This window comes from Gordionus sp. m RMFG-2023, chromosome 5 (assembly GCF_954871325.1).
Source record: "Gordionus sp. m RMFG-2023 chromosome 5, tfGorSpeb1-WG-v2, whole genome shotgun sequence".
NCBI classification, from domain to species: domain Eukaryota; kingdom Metazoa; phylum Nematomorpha; class Gordioida; order Chordodea; family Parachordodidae; genus Gordionus; species Gordionus sp. m RMFG-2023.
Window position 1 is genome coordinate 5,694,811 of NC_088779.1, and position 14,550 is coordinate 5,709,360.

The 14,550-nt window shown below is 25.6% G+C and overlaps 1 protein-coding gene and 1 long non-coding RNA gene across 3 annotated transcripts in view; both read right to left on the reverse strand.

Moving 5' to 3' along the window:
• LOC135929879 (myotubularin-related protein 2-like) overlaps nt 1-8,911 on the reverse strand; it is a 31,227-nt gene extending 22,316 nt beyond the window's left edge. For both annotated transcript variants that reach the window (XM_065466615.1, XM_065466614.1), the window contains exons 1-5: nt 8,746-8,911; nt 6,222-6,316; nt 1,380-1,487; nt 919-1,020; nt 302-385 (exon numbers count right to left, since the gene is read on the reverse strand). In XM_065466615.1, coding sequence (XP_065322687.1) covers nt 302-385; nt 919-1,020; nt 1,380-1,487; nt 6,222-6,316; nt 8,746-8,809 — 453 coding nt within the window. In that variant the 5' untranslated portion in view covers nt 8,810-8,911. The remainder of the gene's footprint in view (nt 1-301; nt 386-918; nt 1,021-1,379; nt 1,488-6,221; nt 6,317-8,745) is intronic.
• A 3,269-nt stretch (nt 8,912-12,180) lies between these two features.
• On the reverse strand, nt 12,181-13,901 carry LOC135929886 (uncharacterized). Its single transcript, XR_010572659.1, has 3 exons — nt 13,761-13,901; nt 12,687-13,006; nt 12,181-12,648 (listed from the first exon to the last, which is right to left on the reverse strand). It is a non-coding gene; the product is annotated as an uncharacterized LOC135929886 (long non-coding RNA).
• Nucleotides 13,902-14,550: the final 649 nt, after the last annotated feature.

The window sequence follows — 14,550 nt, forward strand, 5'->3', positions numbered from 1 at the left end:
AAAATAAGAAAAATAGGTAACATCATCTTATTTTTCTTCTCATACGACTAAAATTTGTGGGTGAAATATTTTTTTAAAAAATCAGTTTATGATTAAATGTAGGCTAAAATAAAAATAAAAATTATGCTCCCGGTATCGGTTACGTATACATATGTATCGGCATATACCTGACGGGTACAGCTAGCGGGTATAGCCACGATACCAATATTCTCTCCATAAATTTAATTTGTCGAATCGAAGCTGACTAGTCAGGGTAATTCTAATCCATTTTTTTTACAAAAAAAATTAATTATAAAACTACCTGTCTTTCGTATTCTCCTCTGGCCCGATATACCTTCCATCCATCTACATCGAAATTATCCCTGAAAGAAAAGGCCCAAATTGGCTTTTAAGTATTTATTATTTAAAAAAAAGAAGAAAATAAACAATACGTAATACCAAAGACCTGCTGGCCAGACCCAAAACTGTGCTGGGTTTGGTTTATAAATTTAGAAAACGGGCCGAGCCAAGTCGGGCTCAATTATTTTTTAAAAAAATTAAGAAAGAATCATACTTTCGTTTTTTCTTAAATGAAAGAGGGAAAAGGGTGAGGGGACAAAAGAATATTAAACAGGATTCTGGATCAGATTCGGGGTTCATTCCATTTTTTTTTTAAACATTGTCTAATTTTTGGACAACCCAATCCGACATATTTCAGAACCGGGGTGAGTTTGGACTTATATTTGAAAATCGGTCGCTTTTAAATCTTTTTTTTTACCAAAATTCGGGCAGCAACACAATTTCAAATTTTTTGAACCCCGAATCATGGTCCAGAGAGCCTACTTTCCTTATAATAGACTTTTAAATCATCTATCCATGATTCTATCTAACTGTCCTTTATTCTTATCATTAATTTGTATGTTGTTGTTAATAATAGACTTGATGATGATTCAAGGGAAAGGCTAATTTGTATAATTGCTCGAAAAAATGCCGTCGCGAATGATTTTCCGGTTTGTAAGCGAATTTCAAAGTTCTCAAATCCTTATTATTTATGTTTGTCAATAATAAAACCTTGTAATCATCTATTTAAAAAAAACTTGCTTTGTTTAAATTAAAGGACCAAAATATGGGGGACATTATTTTCGTTATTAAAATGGCAGAATTTGGTTCATCTAAATCAATAAACGTGTATGGTTACGATTGGCTGATTGTTGTACCAGGTGCCATTACTAAATAAGAAAAAAAATGATACAGTGATCTCTTATTACCCACCAATAAAGAAATACTCGTAGATTTTGTACACAAAAAATAATGGAGGCTACTTCAAATTTTCTTTTTTTTTATACTATTTTTAAAAAAAAAATATTTCGAAAACAAAATGGAGAATTTTAGAAGATTACTTTGCAATAAACTTCGATACCGTAAGAATTTTCGCCTCGGCTGGATAAATTCCCTATTTTTTCGAGTCGGTACACCACACCCAGAGGTAAGTCTAATATGACGTCACCCTAAAATTCGTTACAAATTTGTATAAAATATAATATATATAGCATGTGAGTATATAAATAAATGTAAACATACACGTGGAAACCCGGTCATATCGAGACGGTCTAAGATGGCCGTTCTCACTTTACTAGATTTTGGCTAATTATGAAGATATTTATTTATGTATCATTTCAATCCAAATCTTAGATACATCCAATCTCCCGAGATTCCTGTTCGGAAAGTTTAGCAACCGATCGATAGTGTTAAAAAAATTATAAGATGTATTTATACTAAGTTGATGTCATATTCATTTAGAGCCAATCGGGCCCGTTGAAATATTTGAAAAGGTATTCCGGCCTGACCAGTAAAAATATTTTGCGCAAGTTGTCCGACTCGTCTTGAAAATCTTTTATCCGACCTAGTCATCGGAACTAGCTGAGTCACCCTCTTATGGACATATTATATACACTACCGGCCATAAATGACTGCCCACCCTGCATTTTTATATAAAAAATTAATAACTTAAAACTTTTTAATTTATTTGGATAAAAGCGAATTGATTAATTAATTTAAGATGTTTATACATATTTAGAAATAAAAACTTGGAATTTCTATAAGTTTTTGAAAACAACATGTCAAAAATGACCAACTTAATAAAATAGGGTTCATTAGTTATTTTCAGCAACAATTTTATGTTGCCCATTGTTTTTTTGAAGAAAGTCATTTGTCACATTATAATCTGCTTATCAATACCCATTTTTAATTATTTTAAAAAAAATTCCTATATTTTTTTTTGTTTTAAATCATTGTTTAAAGAAATTATAGTCTTTATAAATTTTAACGAACATTCGACCAAAATGATTAAAAGCTAAAAGAAATTTCTATTCCAACTAAATGCAAAATAATTAATTTACACATAACTGGTAAAAGTAATCACTGAATTGCCAGAGAATTAACCCTATCGACGAACAGTCGATTGTATACTTAAACAATAATACAATATCGAATCCAAAGAGGCCTGGAAGACCCCACAAAACAACTTTAAGCGATGATAGGTATATAGCAAGGATCAGTAAACGCAATCGACGCCTTGTCGCCTCAGAGATAGCTGCGGAAATTAATCTGACTCGGGAAAACGCGATAAGTGTCATAACTGTGAAAAGGCACCTTAGGAGCTTTGATCTTTATGATAGGGTAGCGGTCAAAAAGCCACTCTTGAGCAAAAAAAACTCAAGCGATTAGACTGGACACGAAAACATCAATTTTGGACATCTGCCAACTAGTACCAGGTCTTATAGAGTGATGAGTCAAAATTGGAAATTTTCGGTTCTAAAAGAAGGCAATATATCTGCCGCTCAGCTGGAGAGCGAATGAGCGATCACTGCATAATTCCTACAGTCAAATTCGTGGGAGGGTCTGTTATGGTGTGGGGGTGCTTTGGTGCCGGGGCAACGGGCGATATTGTCAAAATTAAAGGAATCCTTAACAAGGAGGGATAGCGGCAAATCATTGAGGATCATGTGATTTCATCAGGAAAGCGTTTGATCGGGAATAACTTTTTATTTCAACAAGATAATGGCCCAAAGCATACATCCAGGCTATGCAAAGATTATTTACAAAATCTACAACAACACCGTATTCTCGAGTTGATGACTTGGCCATTCCAGTCTTCCGATCTCAATCCAATCGAACTTTTATGGGATCACCTTGATCGACAAGCGCGAAAAAGCCCCTAACCTCTTATTCGCACCTTTGGGAAGTATTAGAGAGAGAATGGAATAATAACTTTTGAATATTTAAAAAATCTCATCGAAAGATTACCAAAACTTTGTGCAGCAATTATTAAGAATAAAGGTTGTCATATTGATGAGACCAAAATTTGATCTTAATTAATTGCTTATGTCTTTTATTTTTTGTAATTTTATGCAATAATATGTAAACTTATAAATAAATTTGATAAACCTATTGTGTGTTATTTATCTTATTTTAAGAAAAATGTTAAGAAAATGCAGGGTGTGCAAATAGCCGTTAGTGTATATCGCCTTATATCATTTTTTTTTAAATCCAAAGGTTTTCCTATATAGTATTCCTTATTCTCTCTATTCTTCCCATTCTTTCTTTGTTATCTAGTCCGAATTCTTTTGAATTTTTTAAAAACGATATAAACGAATCATACGTTTTAATCGAAGAAATGAAGAGAAAAAAAATAGATTATATTTTTTTCTTTCTTCTTCTTTGATTTTGATGCGCGGTCACTTAAGATTAATTTAAATTGTTAAATATAGGGAAGAAAAGTGACTTATCGCCTAATTTTTTTTTTAATATAAATAACGTTTTCCTCGTGGAAGTATACCGTAAAAATTACGAGACGACAGATTATTACAAATTATATTTGAATGAATAATATTATAATTTAAAGAACGGAAACAAAAAAAATCTATTACTCAAAAATTTAGAAAGAGTCCCGGATTTCGCTTAAAAATATAAATGGTCCCGATTTGAAAAGTTCAAATTATAAAGGGTAAGGCTAGGAGCCACTATAATATACATTATAATAGATTTGGACTTTTAAAAAGTAGGAGGGGGGGGGGGGATATACTCATAATCAGTTGATTTATCAAACTTCCTATTGCTAGCCAAAGTGTATTATTTTATTTTATTTTAAATCGGGAAAACTGGGTTTGTATTAGCCCATAAATAAAATATTTGAAGTGAACTTTACCAAAAGGGCTGTGTCCTAAATTTTAAAAAAAACTATTCCAAAGTTTTACGAATTGCACAACTTTCGCGAGTTCTGAGAGATACGAAACATGTCCCGAATCTTCGATATAATTTTGAAAAAGTTCGATGTGAATAATTTACTAATTTCTATATTTTATATTATTTGACGATAAAACTTGAACGTATAGAAAAAGGCATATTTTATCATTTTTCTCGCAAAATTTTAATCGATAGAATGATTAAAGTTTTAAGAATCGCAAAATTTTCGCGAATTAAAAAAAAAAAAAATCATTTAGGCCAATATTTAAATTTTACATTCAAAATGGCTTATATTTTTTTTTCCGCATAATTAGCGCAATTTAATTTAATTTAATTTTTTTTTTAAATTTAGGACATAACTTAAAATGATAGAGCATTCAGTTTATGAAAAACACCTTTCAAACATTTTTATACTCTTTTTAAAAATAAAAATATATATAACCCAAATACAAATAATATACAACATTATTAATCGAATTATTTGAGGATTAAGGTAATCCCATGAGAACCTAAATTTGACTTCTAAATGCGATAAAATAAAAACTTAGTTCTGTGATTAAAGGCCTCAATATTAATTTTTAATATTTATTATAAAATGACGAAATCTAATATTTTAAATATAATATATTGGATTAATTTAAACATATCCGTATCTCATATGACTTAAATATTATCATTTTTAAGTGTAAAAAAGCTCAGTTAATTTTGCTTCTATCCTATGTTTTAATGCAGTTGTTGTTAAAAGGCTCGTTTTGAGTCGATTTTTAAAAATGGCTAACTCAATATTTTAGACATAAAAATATTGCCAAAGTCTCGAGATTTCAATAATATATATCTAGACCCTTGTTCCTATTATGAACAAAATTTTTAGGCTTACGTAATATTTTTCTGGATGAAATATTGAGTTAGCCGTTTTTAAAAATCGGCTCAAAACGATCCGTTTAACAACATCATTGCATCGGCGTCAGTAGAAAGGAGCGAATAAAAAATTGCAACCTTTACAACAACAAAAAAATTGAGTTTTCCACTGAATGGGGATAGGTTCTAAATCGCTAAAAATTGGGAACTAGCGATTTTATCTCCTAGAAAATTTTTAAGGTAAATTTGAAATTAATATTTATAGATGCTAGGGAATTAGTGTTTAATTTGAGTTTTTTAAAAAAAAAAATTACTAAAAATAGAAGAAATATTATCATATTATTATCATCCTCTATTTTTAGTATTTTTTTTAAAAAAAAAACTCAACTTAAATACAAGTGTTTACTTCCCTAACATCTATTGTTATTAAATTCAAATTTACTTTTAAAAATTTTCTAAGTGATATAAGCAAGATTCACAATTTTCAGCGATTTAGAACAGGAAACCCATTAATTTCATTTTTTTTTTTTAAATTCTTAATTATTTAACTTATTAAATTATTATTTATAACAAGGCATAAAAAAGGTCACTTTATATTTAAAATAAATTTTATAAATATTTAGAATTATGATCACCCCGTAAAAATTATTTCAGATTTTAAGCGGCAATTAAATAAAAATTTAATATAAGTTATTAATTAATTTTGAAAAACTTAGGTGGGGCCCCTGGTTAGTTTTATTTTAGAAACTTCATTTCTGTTTAAACCAGTCTAATCAGATTTTGAACTAGGAGATCCAATTCTGTTTTAGGTGGGTATCAAATCTACATATCCACTTACTTTCTATTCTGCGTGGAGAAAGCTATATAGACGACTAAACTGATTTCTGTTTAGAAATAAGAAGACAAATCAAACAAGGCCTTAAATCTGATTTTGATGCAAAGATTTCAATTTGAGCCGACTATACTACAATATTTTAATAAACCTAATAGATGCGGAGATAAAAAAAATTTCAAATAAAGTTCCACAAGGAAAACAATACAATTATGAATGATGAAATTGGTTTTAGGCTTAAGGGTAGCATTTACGAAAAAAAAAGAATGAAGGTGAAAAGAAAACAAAACAAAACAAAATATCTAACTTTCTGGGTGGCAGTAAAGGTTAATCGGAAATTAGTAACTCCCAAAAGTCCGGTGATGCTTCCATTGAAGGGACATAAGTAATTGACAGGATGATCTAATAATATGTGCAATTTCATATTTGTTTATTTGTAAAAATATATTCATTCATTTCTAAAAAAAAATCGTCTGTTTATAAGATATTATTTGATATAACCATGTTAGAATATGGTTCTAGCTTATAAAAAAAGGCACCTGGTTTTATTGGTTTAATTCTAAATATATTTCTAAATAAGATTAGTATGTATACATATAAACTCATGTGTGTCATTAATGCCTTTTTAAATATATATTAATGGGATCGAGGCAACATATGCTATGGATTACCTTATTAATATTTAAATAAATCTTTTTTAGGAAAATCAGATCTTAAATTTTTAAAATGCACTCAAATTATTATGCTATTTTCCAAATTTAAAAAATTTATTTAGCACGTTTTATATATATAAATTATGAATTTGCTAGAAATAAATTCCAGAATATGAGTATCTACTTTAGTATTATTAAATATGCCCAATTTCGGTTAATTTTTAAACATGGCCCAATTAAAATTATAGCCAATATAATATGTAAATCAGATTTTGTTCACAGATGGCAGAAAGGTTTGGACCTCTATTTCCCAAATTTCAAGTAGGTAATATTATTTAAGTTAAAATCTTAATCGGGCCTCTTCAAATCTACAAGAGAAGAGAAGAGAAGAGAAGAGAAGAGAAGAGAAGAGAAGAGAAGAGAAGAGAAGAGAAGAGAAGAGAAGAGAAGAGAAGAGAAGAGAAGAGAAGAGAAGAGAAGAGAAGAGAAGAGAAGAAGAAGAGAAGAGAAGAGAAGAGAAGAGAGAGAGAAGAGAAGAAGAAGAGAAGAGAAGAGAAGAGAAGAGAAGAGAAGAGAAGAGAAGAGAAGAGAGAGAGAAGAAGAAGAGAAGAGAAGAGAAGAAGAAGAAGAAGAAGAAGAGAAGAGAAGAGAAGAAGAAGAAGAAGAGAAGAGAAGAGAAGAGAAGAGAAGAAGAAGAAGAAGAGAAGAGAAGAAGAAGAAGAAGAAGAAGAAGAAGAGAAGAGAAGAGAAGAGAAGAGAAGAGAAGAGAAGAGAAGAGAAGAGAAGAGAAGAGAAGAGAAGACTCGTTTTTAAAAAAGATAAAACCATTAAAAATAAAATAATTAATTTTATTGTCCTAATAATTTAAAAACCTTGTCATTTTATACAAACTGCTTACACAAACAAATTCTTATATTATTTTATAATTTACTCTTTTAACTTCAAACTCACTTTGTGCAATAAATTCTTTACAAAATGAATATATATATTTATTTCCTTGATTGGGTATAATTTTATAAAAATTTCAAATTAATATATATGATGCTATAATATATTGTGTCTGAAAAAAATATTACATAGCTTTATAAAGTGAATAAGTGAGCACTAAACAATTTATAGATTAGTAATATAAATTAATAGATATATTTTTAGGTTATAAAATTTTCTATTATTGAAGACTATAAGAGAAAGGCAGATTTATTCTATATTACTCCACAATTCTCATTTTCATTAGATGTGTCAGAATCTTCATCATTATTATCTTCAGGATCATTTTCATTAGATATGTCAGAATCTTCATCACTAATATCTTCAGGATATAAAATTATATCCATATCAACATAAGGCTTCTGCAAACCTTCATTATTCAAAATTATCTCTTCAGATCCAAATCCTAGTGTTGATGAATTTTCTAAAATTTCCCCATTAAAATTTAAGTCAGTTTTAATTGCATCTGGTATAATGTCAACTATAGATTTGGTAGTTAGTGGTACAGAAGAATAATTAAGATTATCAAGGGTTTCATCAACAATCAGATGTTGTTCTTGTTTTAATAATTTATTAGAGGCTGCTAATTGAGGCAAAAATGCTTTTACTTTTGCCATAATATCATTTACATTACTTTTGGTTTTTAAAGATAAGTGACGAGATTGATGTAAAGATTTAGATGGTAAAATTTTTTCAACATTCTTTTTGTTTAATTGTAATAAATTGCTAACTCCATATGAGCTTTCAATATCTTTATTTGTGATTTCTGATGACATAGTTGAGTGAATTATTAATTTTTTTAAACCTATTGAAGTATGATTGAATTCTAAATATTCTGTAGGAACTTTTGAAACTTCAACATCTATTTGAGTAATAACAGGCTTATTTTCCATATTATCTTTATGATCTCTGATAGAATTTTGGTAGTTGCCTTTTTGCAATGTTGGAAATTTTATAAATATTATATAAAAAGAAAATGATATATTAAAGAAATATCTAATTTAGACTATTCTGTCAAAATGTTGTAATATAAGACAATTAAATAATATCAATATGTAAATTATAAACAATATAAATGTATAAATTAAATACTATGATATGTAACTTTGTATCAAATGATTTAACTTAAAAATTTATATATATTTAATAAAAAGACATAAAGTAAAGGCATTGAATAAAAAATATATTTACTTTCACAGATGATCTTTTCTCCCTGGAAAAAATGAATTTGGCCGTTGTGATATTTGTTTTCCATAATAAGTTTTATGGTTTTTTAATTATGGGTAGCATTTAAAGTGATACTAAAATTTAAAACAAAATAAATAATTTAAAGTTGTCATCTCTATTTGTTGATAATTTAAATTGACAGCTGACAAATATTGCCATATATTAACCTTATAAGAGTGCTCATTGTGAATTAAAAATAATTGTTGCAACGGCACGGCATAAATATCGTAAGTTATTTTGTAAAAATAATTAAGTATGTTGGGATGTTGTCCTTACTTTATTAAAGGTAATGTACTATTATTAAAGTACTTCGTTAGAAATAAATTTCATATGAAAAATATAAATTATTATTAGTTTTTCAACATTCTATAATCGATATATATTTGTAAAGTAAATCTCTCATGACGAGATAGTTATTTGATAATGTTCTGATTTTATTCAGCACATATGTAGATCTATATATTTGTTCTTAGATATATAAAAAATGGTATAATTGATTGCTGTTATAAATTATATGTTGACTGGATTTAATAAATTATCTTAAAATTATAATTATAAAATAGTTTCCCAATATTATTACTCATATAATTTTATGGCAATGAGTTAAATGCAATTAGGTAGAATGGTGATTTTTATAATTAATAATGAATGAAAATATTTTAAATCAAACTATGTTTAACAAAAAAAATATATAATATTATGATCATTGATTGTGATGTTAGATGATGATGATAAATTTTGATTAAGTGAATTTTAATAATGGTATTAAATTAATGGGTTAATAAATAATTGGTAAGTTTGAGTAAATTAATTGTAATTTGGTAATATTTGCTAAATGAATGGGCTATAAATAAATATAATTGCTAGATGTACTGTTTGATGATATGATTAAATATTAGGCATTAAAAAGATAGTAATTGTTGTAAAAAAAGTTGTTAAACTGATACAAGAATTGTTATTGCCAGAGTTGGGCATTGCCCCAAATAGTTATATCTACAAGTTCCTTTTCTATCTTGTACTCAGTATCATTTTGATATTTTTAATAATATACCAGTATATGTATGATCTTATATCTTTTTTATTTTCTTGACTACAGATTCTCTATAATGTTCATTTTTGAAAAATTTATATATCACAATATATAATCTTATTTTATTTGGGAATCTTATATTTATTTATTTTTTTTTCCGCCATATTTCAAATATATTGACACCCAAAATTAGTTGAAAATAACATTAAGAGAATATAAATATCTTATACTGGCTATATGTTTAAAGTTTAAATTTTTTAATGTAAAATAATAGATCTATCAAAAAAATCCTTTTTGACAAAAAGCGAAGATGGAATAACTTAATTCTCAGCCGATGATTCGCTTAAAATATAATTTTATTTATAAAATGAATATCTACCATTATATTGCATTAAAAAAAATGTAGAAAATGTCCTATTAAATATTATATTTTCTTTATTAAAATTTATAAAAGTTCATAGGATATAAATTAAAAAATAAATTATTTATATATAAGATAATAGTTTTTTCATAAATATAATAGTTTTTCATATATATCATAATATTTTAATATAATACATTCTATCTAAATAACATAATGAATGGTTTCCTTTATTCATCTAAAAATAAAATAATAAATTATAAAGTACAATTATTAAATTAAGATTTTAAAAGATTATAGTAAAAAATTATAAATAATTAAAGTGAATTATATACACAAAATCACAAATATATAACTTTCTGTCGCAGTTGTTCAAATTTACAATGAAATATTGCAAATAATATTTTTTTTAAGGAACTATATTATTAGTTATTATTTTATATGAAAATATTCATGAAAATCTTGATTTGAATAGAAAAATAAAAATATTATCTTGAAGAAGATTTTGTGTTTGAAAAGTTAGTTATGTTTTGGGTCATGAGAATGGTGCGCGTGACCTGAGATGTGTCGTATTCGGGATACGGATTTACCTAAATTAACAGGTAAATAAATATTTTTAGATGCATATTAATTTAATTTTTTTTAATTAAAATTAATCATAAATAATAGCGCAATGTACTGGTTGAAGCCAGGATTTTATTTTTAGAATAAGGATTTTTGTAGGATGATTATATTCAATGATATATATAACTATAGATTGGCGATCATGCATAAAAAAACGTCCACCTATTGAAATCAGCTGTAGCGCCATTTTGTAGCTTGTACGTTGATCAAATGCCTCAATAATAATACTAATTTTTAAAAATTTAACAATTTTATATCTAATAATTTGTTAATAATGTAATTATGTAAAATAATCAAATGAATCCTAACCTCAACTGATCTTCAATTAAATTACATTGGTATTCTATAAAATAAAAAAACTCAACATTTAATCCAATAGTAGTATATAATATCATTAAATTACTTTCACCCAGAAATTATTCAGAAACATAGATTGCTACGATATCACTGAAACAAAAATCACCAAAATTATACCCATACAAAATATTCCATACTTATATCTAATACACCCTCAAATATTCAACCAAATAAAGTCCACTGCCTATATTTAATTGCCAAAAAAACTTATCACATGACTCAATCAAGAAAATACTTCTTTCAATCAGTTTTTAGTTAATTTATCTACTTGATTAATATTATTATAAAAATAAATTTATTTTTAAACATTCCTCAACCATTAACCCCCAATTATTTATTAGAAAATCTAATTTATTTTATACATATTAATTGCATATATCAAAATCATTTATTTTTTTATATATATTTGTTAATTTTTCTTATAAAATTAGTTTTTATAATTTTATCAAATTCACTTGATGTTTCAAAAAAAATCTTACTATCCACATATTGTTCATTTATGGAATCCTTATTATTAAATATAATAATATTTTATGATTCATATCTTATTAATAAATAAAAATGATGCATCGTTATTTATTGTAGTTGCTGGTACTTTTAATTTTAGTTAAGTAATTTATACCTTAAAATAATAATCAAAATTTATATAAAAAAAGAGATCTGTATAGATATAATTAAATAAAATCTACAAATTTTGTTTTACTAATAAGAGAAATCAGTGTTAATTTTTTTCTTACTTTTTTAACTTATTTTTATTTTGTATTATTAATTTTATTATAAAGGATGAACCAAAGATATACTCTAAAAGTAGATGAAGATCAATTAATTACGTTAAGAAAATAAGATTTTATAAAAAAATATCCTGTCAATTAAAAATTATTTTGGATTATGTGTTCTAGATGAAATAAGTTAAACCATCTTAAAAGATGGGTTGAGAGCTCATCTCACTTAATTTTTATTGTAATAATCATTTATAATTTTTTTTGTTTTAATTATTTCATCTTAATTATAAATGACAAATGAAAACATCTTTTATTTTTTTTTCAATAAAAACATAGTGTAATAATAACATTTTTTGCATGGGTATAAATTATTATATAAATCATTTAAATAAGGTTTATACAATAAATATATAAAAATATAAATGTGTACACTTTAAAAAACAAAATGTATTTTTAACAATATGATGATTCACATTCATATTATCTTTGATTATAAACATTCATCCTTTTTGATTCTATCATCACCTATAAAAAATAAAATATATTTACATTAGCATAGATTATATATAATATCATAATTTTTATAATATGTCTTATATAAGGCCTGTTCTTTATACAATATAATTTTTAAAAAATAAAAGAAGATATAAATATTAATTTACATGACTTCTTGATTATTAAATTGTATTGCTTTTGTAAGATTTTGTCTCATACCAGTTATCAATTCCTGGTTTCTCAAGTCAGCAAAATGGAAAAATCTAATATTTAAATATCTTTAAAAAAAATAGTATTAAAACTAATAAATGATTACCTTTGAACAATTAATTTTACAAGAATTTGAAAATGGCTGTAACCAATCTCATGTTCATTAATATGTTCAGTAAGATCAATAAAAATATTTGTACCAATTATTGTGGAAAAAACCAACACTTCCATTTTTTTAATAATATTTTTACGTTTAATATCATTTTGATAAGTTCTAAATGAACTTTCACAAATTCGGCATAATATAGACATACTAGATGAAGGAATCACTAACCCCCCATTATACTATATTTATTAGGCATAAAATTTTTTCTATTTATAGCCTGTAACCATTTTTCCAATAATTCTTTGGATTTTAATGGAAATCTATATTTAAAAATAGGTTGAGTAAAATATAAGATATATTTATGACATTGATACAAAGATAGATAGTATATAAAAATCAATATAAATATCAGACCGGTTATTAGTAATATAGTATTGAATCAGTGAAAATTTGTTGATTGGCAGAGCCTCTATTAATATATATATGGTTTACATATTTCTTACAAATATTTAAAATGAAACTGTATCATAGTAAATATGTATTTTAAAATGGCTAACTTAATATTTTATCCAGAAAAATATTTAGGCAAAGTTCAAAATAGAAATCTTATCAACTCAATAGGAAGAAACATTATTTGTCCTAGCAATAAAAATGAGAAAACTTTATATTTTTACTAAATAAGGATTTTTTTTCAATGTTTGTAGCTTATTAATGCTTTATGTAATAAATATGTTGCATATAAAAAATAATATATATACTTATGATAAGAAATATGTGTATTAGATTCTATTTTATATGTTTTATTACAATTATGAACACAGCACACTCCCATTATCTAATTAAATAATAAATGATAGTGATATTATAAGATCTGTTTTGCATGTATCCTAAGATGCATTAACATAAGATTTATAAGTCCATGCAGGATTAGGTTAAACTATATTTTAAAAAATTAAAAGGTGGGTTAGTCTTAGATTCATTTTTTAAATATAATCACCTACTCCACCTTCATAAAAAAAGTCTTATGAAAATTTAAGAATAAAAGATACTATAAAATATTATATCATAAATCACCTTTAAAACTAGACTTGTTTTCTATATATTAATATTTCTTGCTGACAAATAATGGATAACCAAACTACAAAATGGCGCTACAGCTGATTACAATGTGTGGACACTTTTATAATGCATTGAATGAATGAATCGTCAATCTATAGTTATATATATCATTGATTATATTAGAATTATTAATATTTTTTAAGTAATGATAAAATTCATAAACAATTTTTTAACCCTACTTAAAAGGGAAAATAGAACTTCATATTATTATTTTTTAACTTAAAAGGAATAATTTTGGTTGAAGTTTGAAAAATGCTAATATTTTTTTTAACGTTTGTAACATAAAGAAATTAAGAATATTGGAGTATATATTTATGATTAAATTAATCAAAAAGACAATTATTATTATTGTTAGGGTTTTAAGCAAGTGAAATTTAGTATCATAAAAATAAACTAAAAATAAAATAAAATAATTTAAATTTTAAGGGCGAGTTGGATTCATAGAATATATCGATTGAATTCATCTGATTTTAAATGAGGTTGCAGGCAAGTAAATTTTAGTATCATAAAAAGAATTAAAAATTAAAGAAATTTAAATTTAAAGGGCGAGTTGAATTTATAAAATGTATATCATAATAATTTTGTTAAAATTTTCATTTATAAAGAGTTTTGTTCATAATGTTTTAGGATAAATTGATTATTTATTTGCGATATTATTTTTTATGTGCTATTCATTATATATACAATTCTGATAAAGAAATGTACTGAGGTAGTGACCAGGGTAAATAATAATTTAATGAAATAC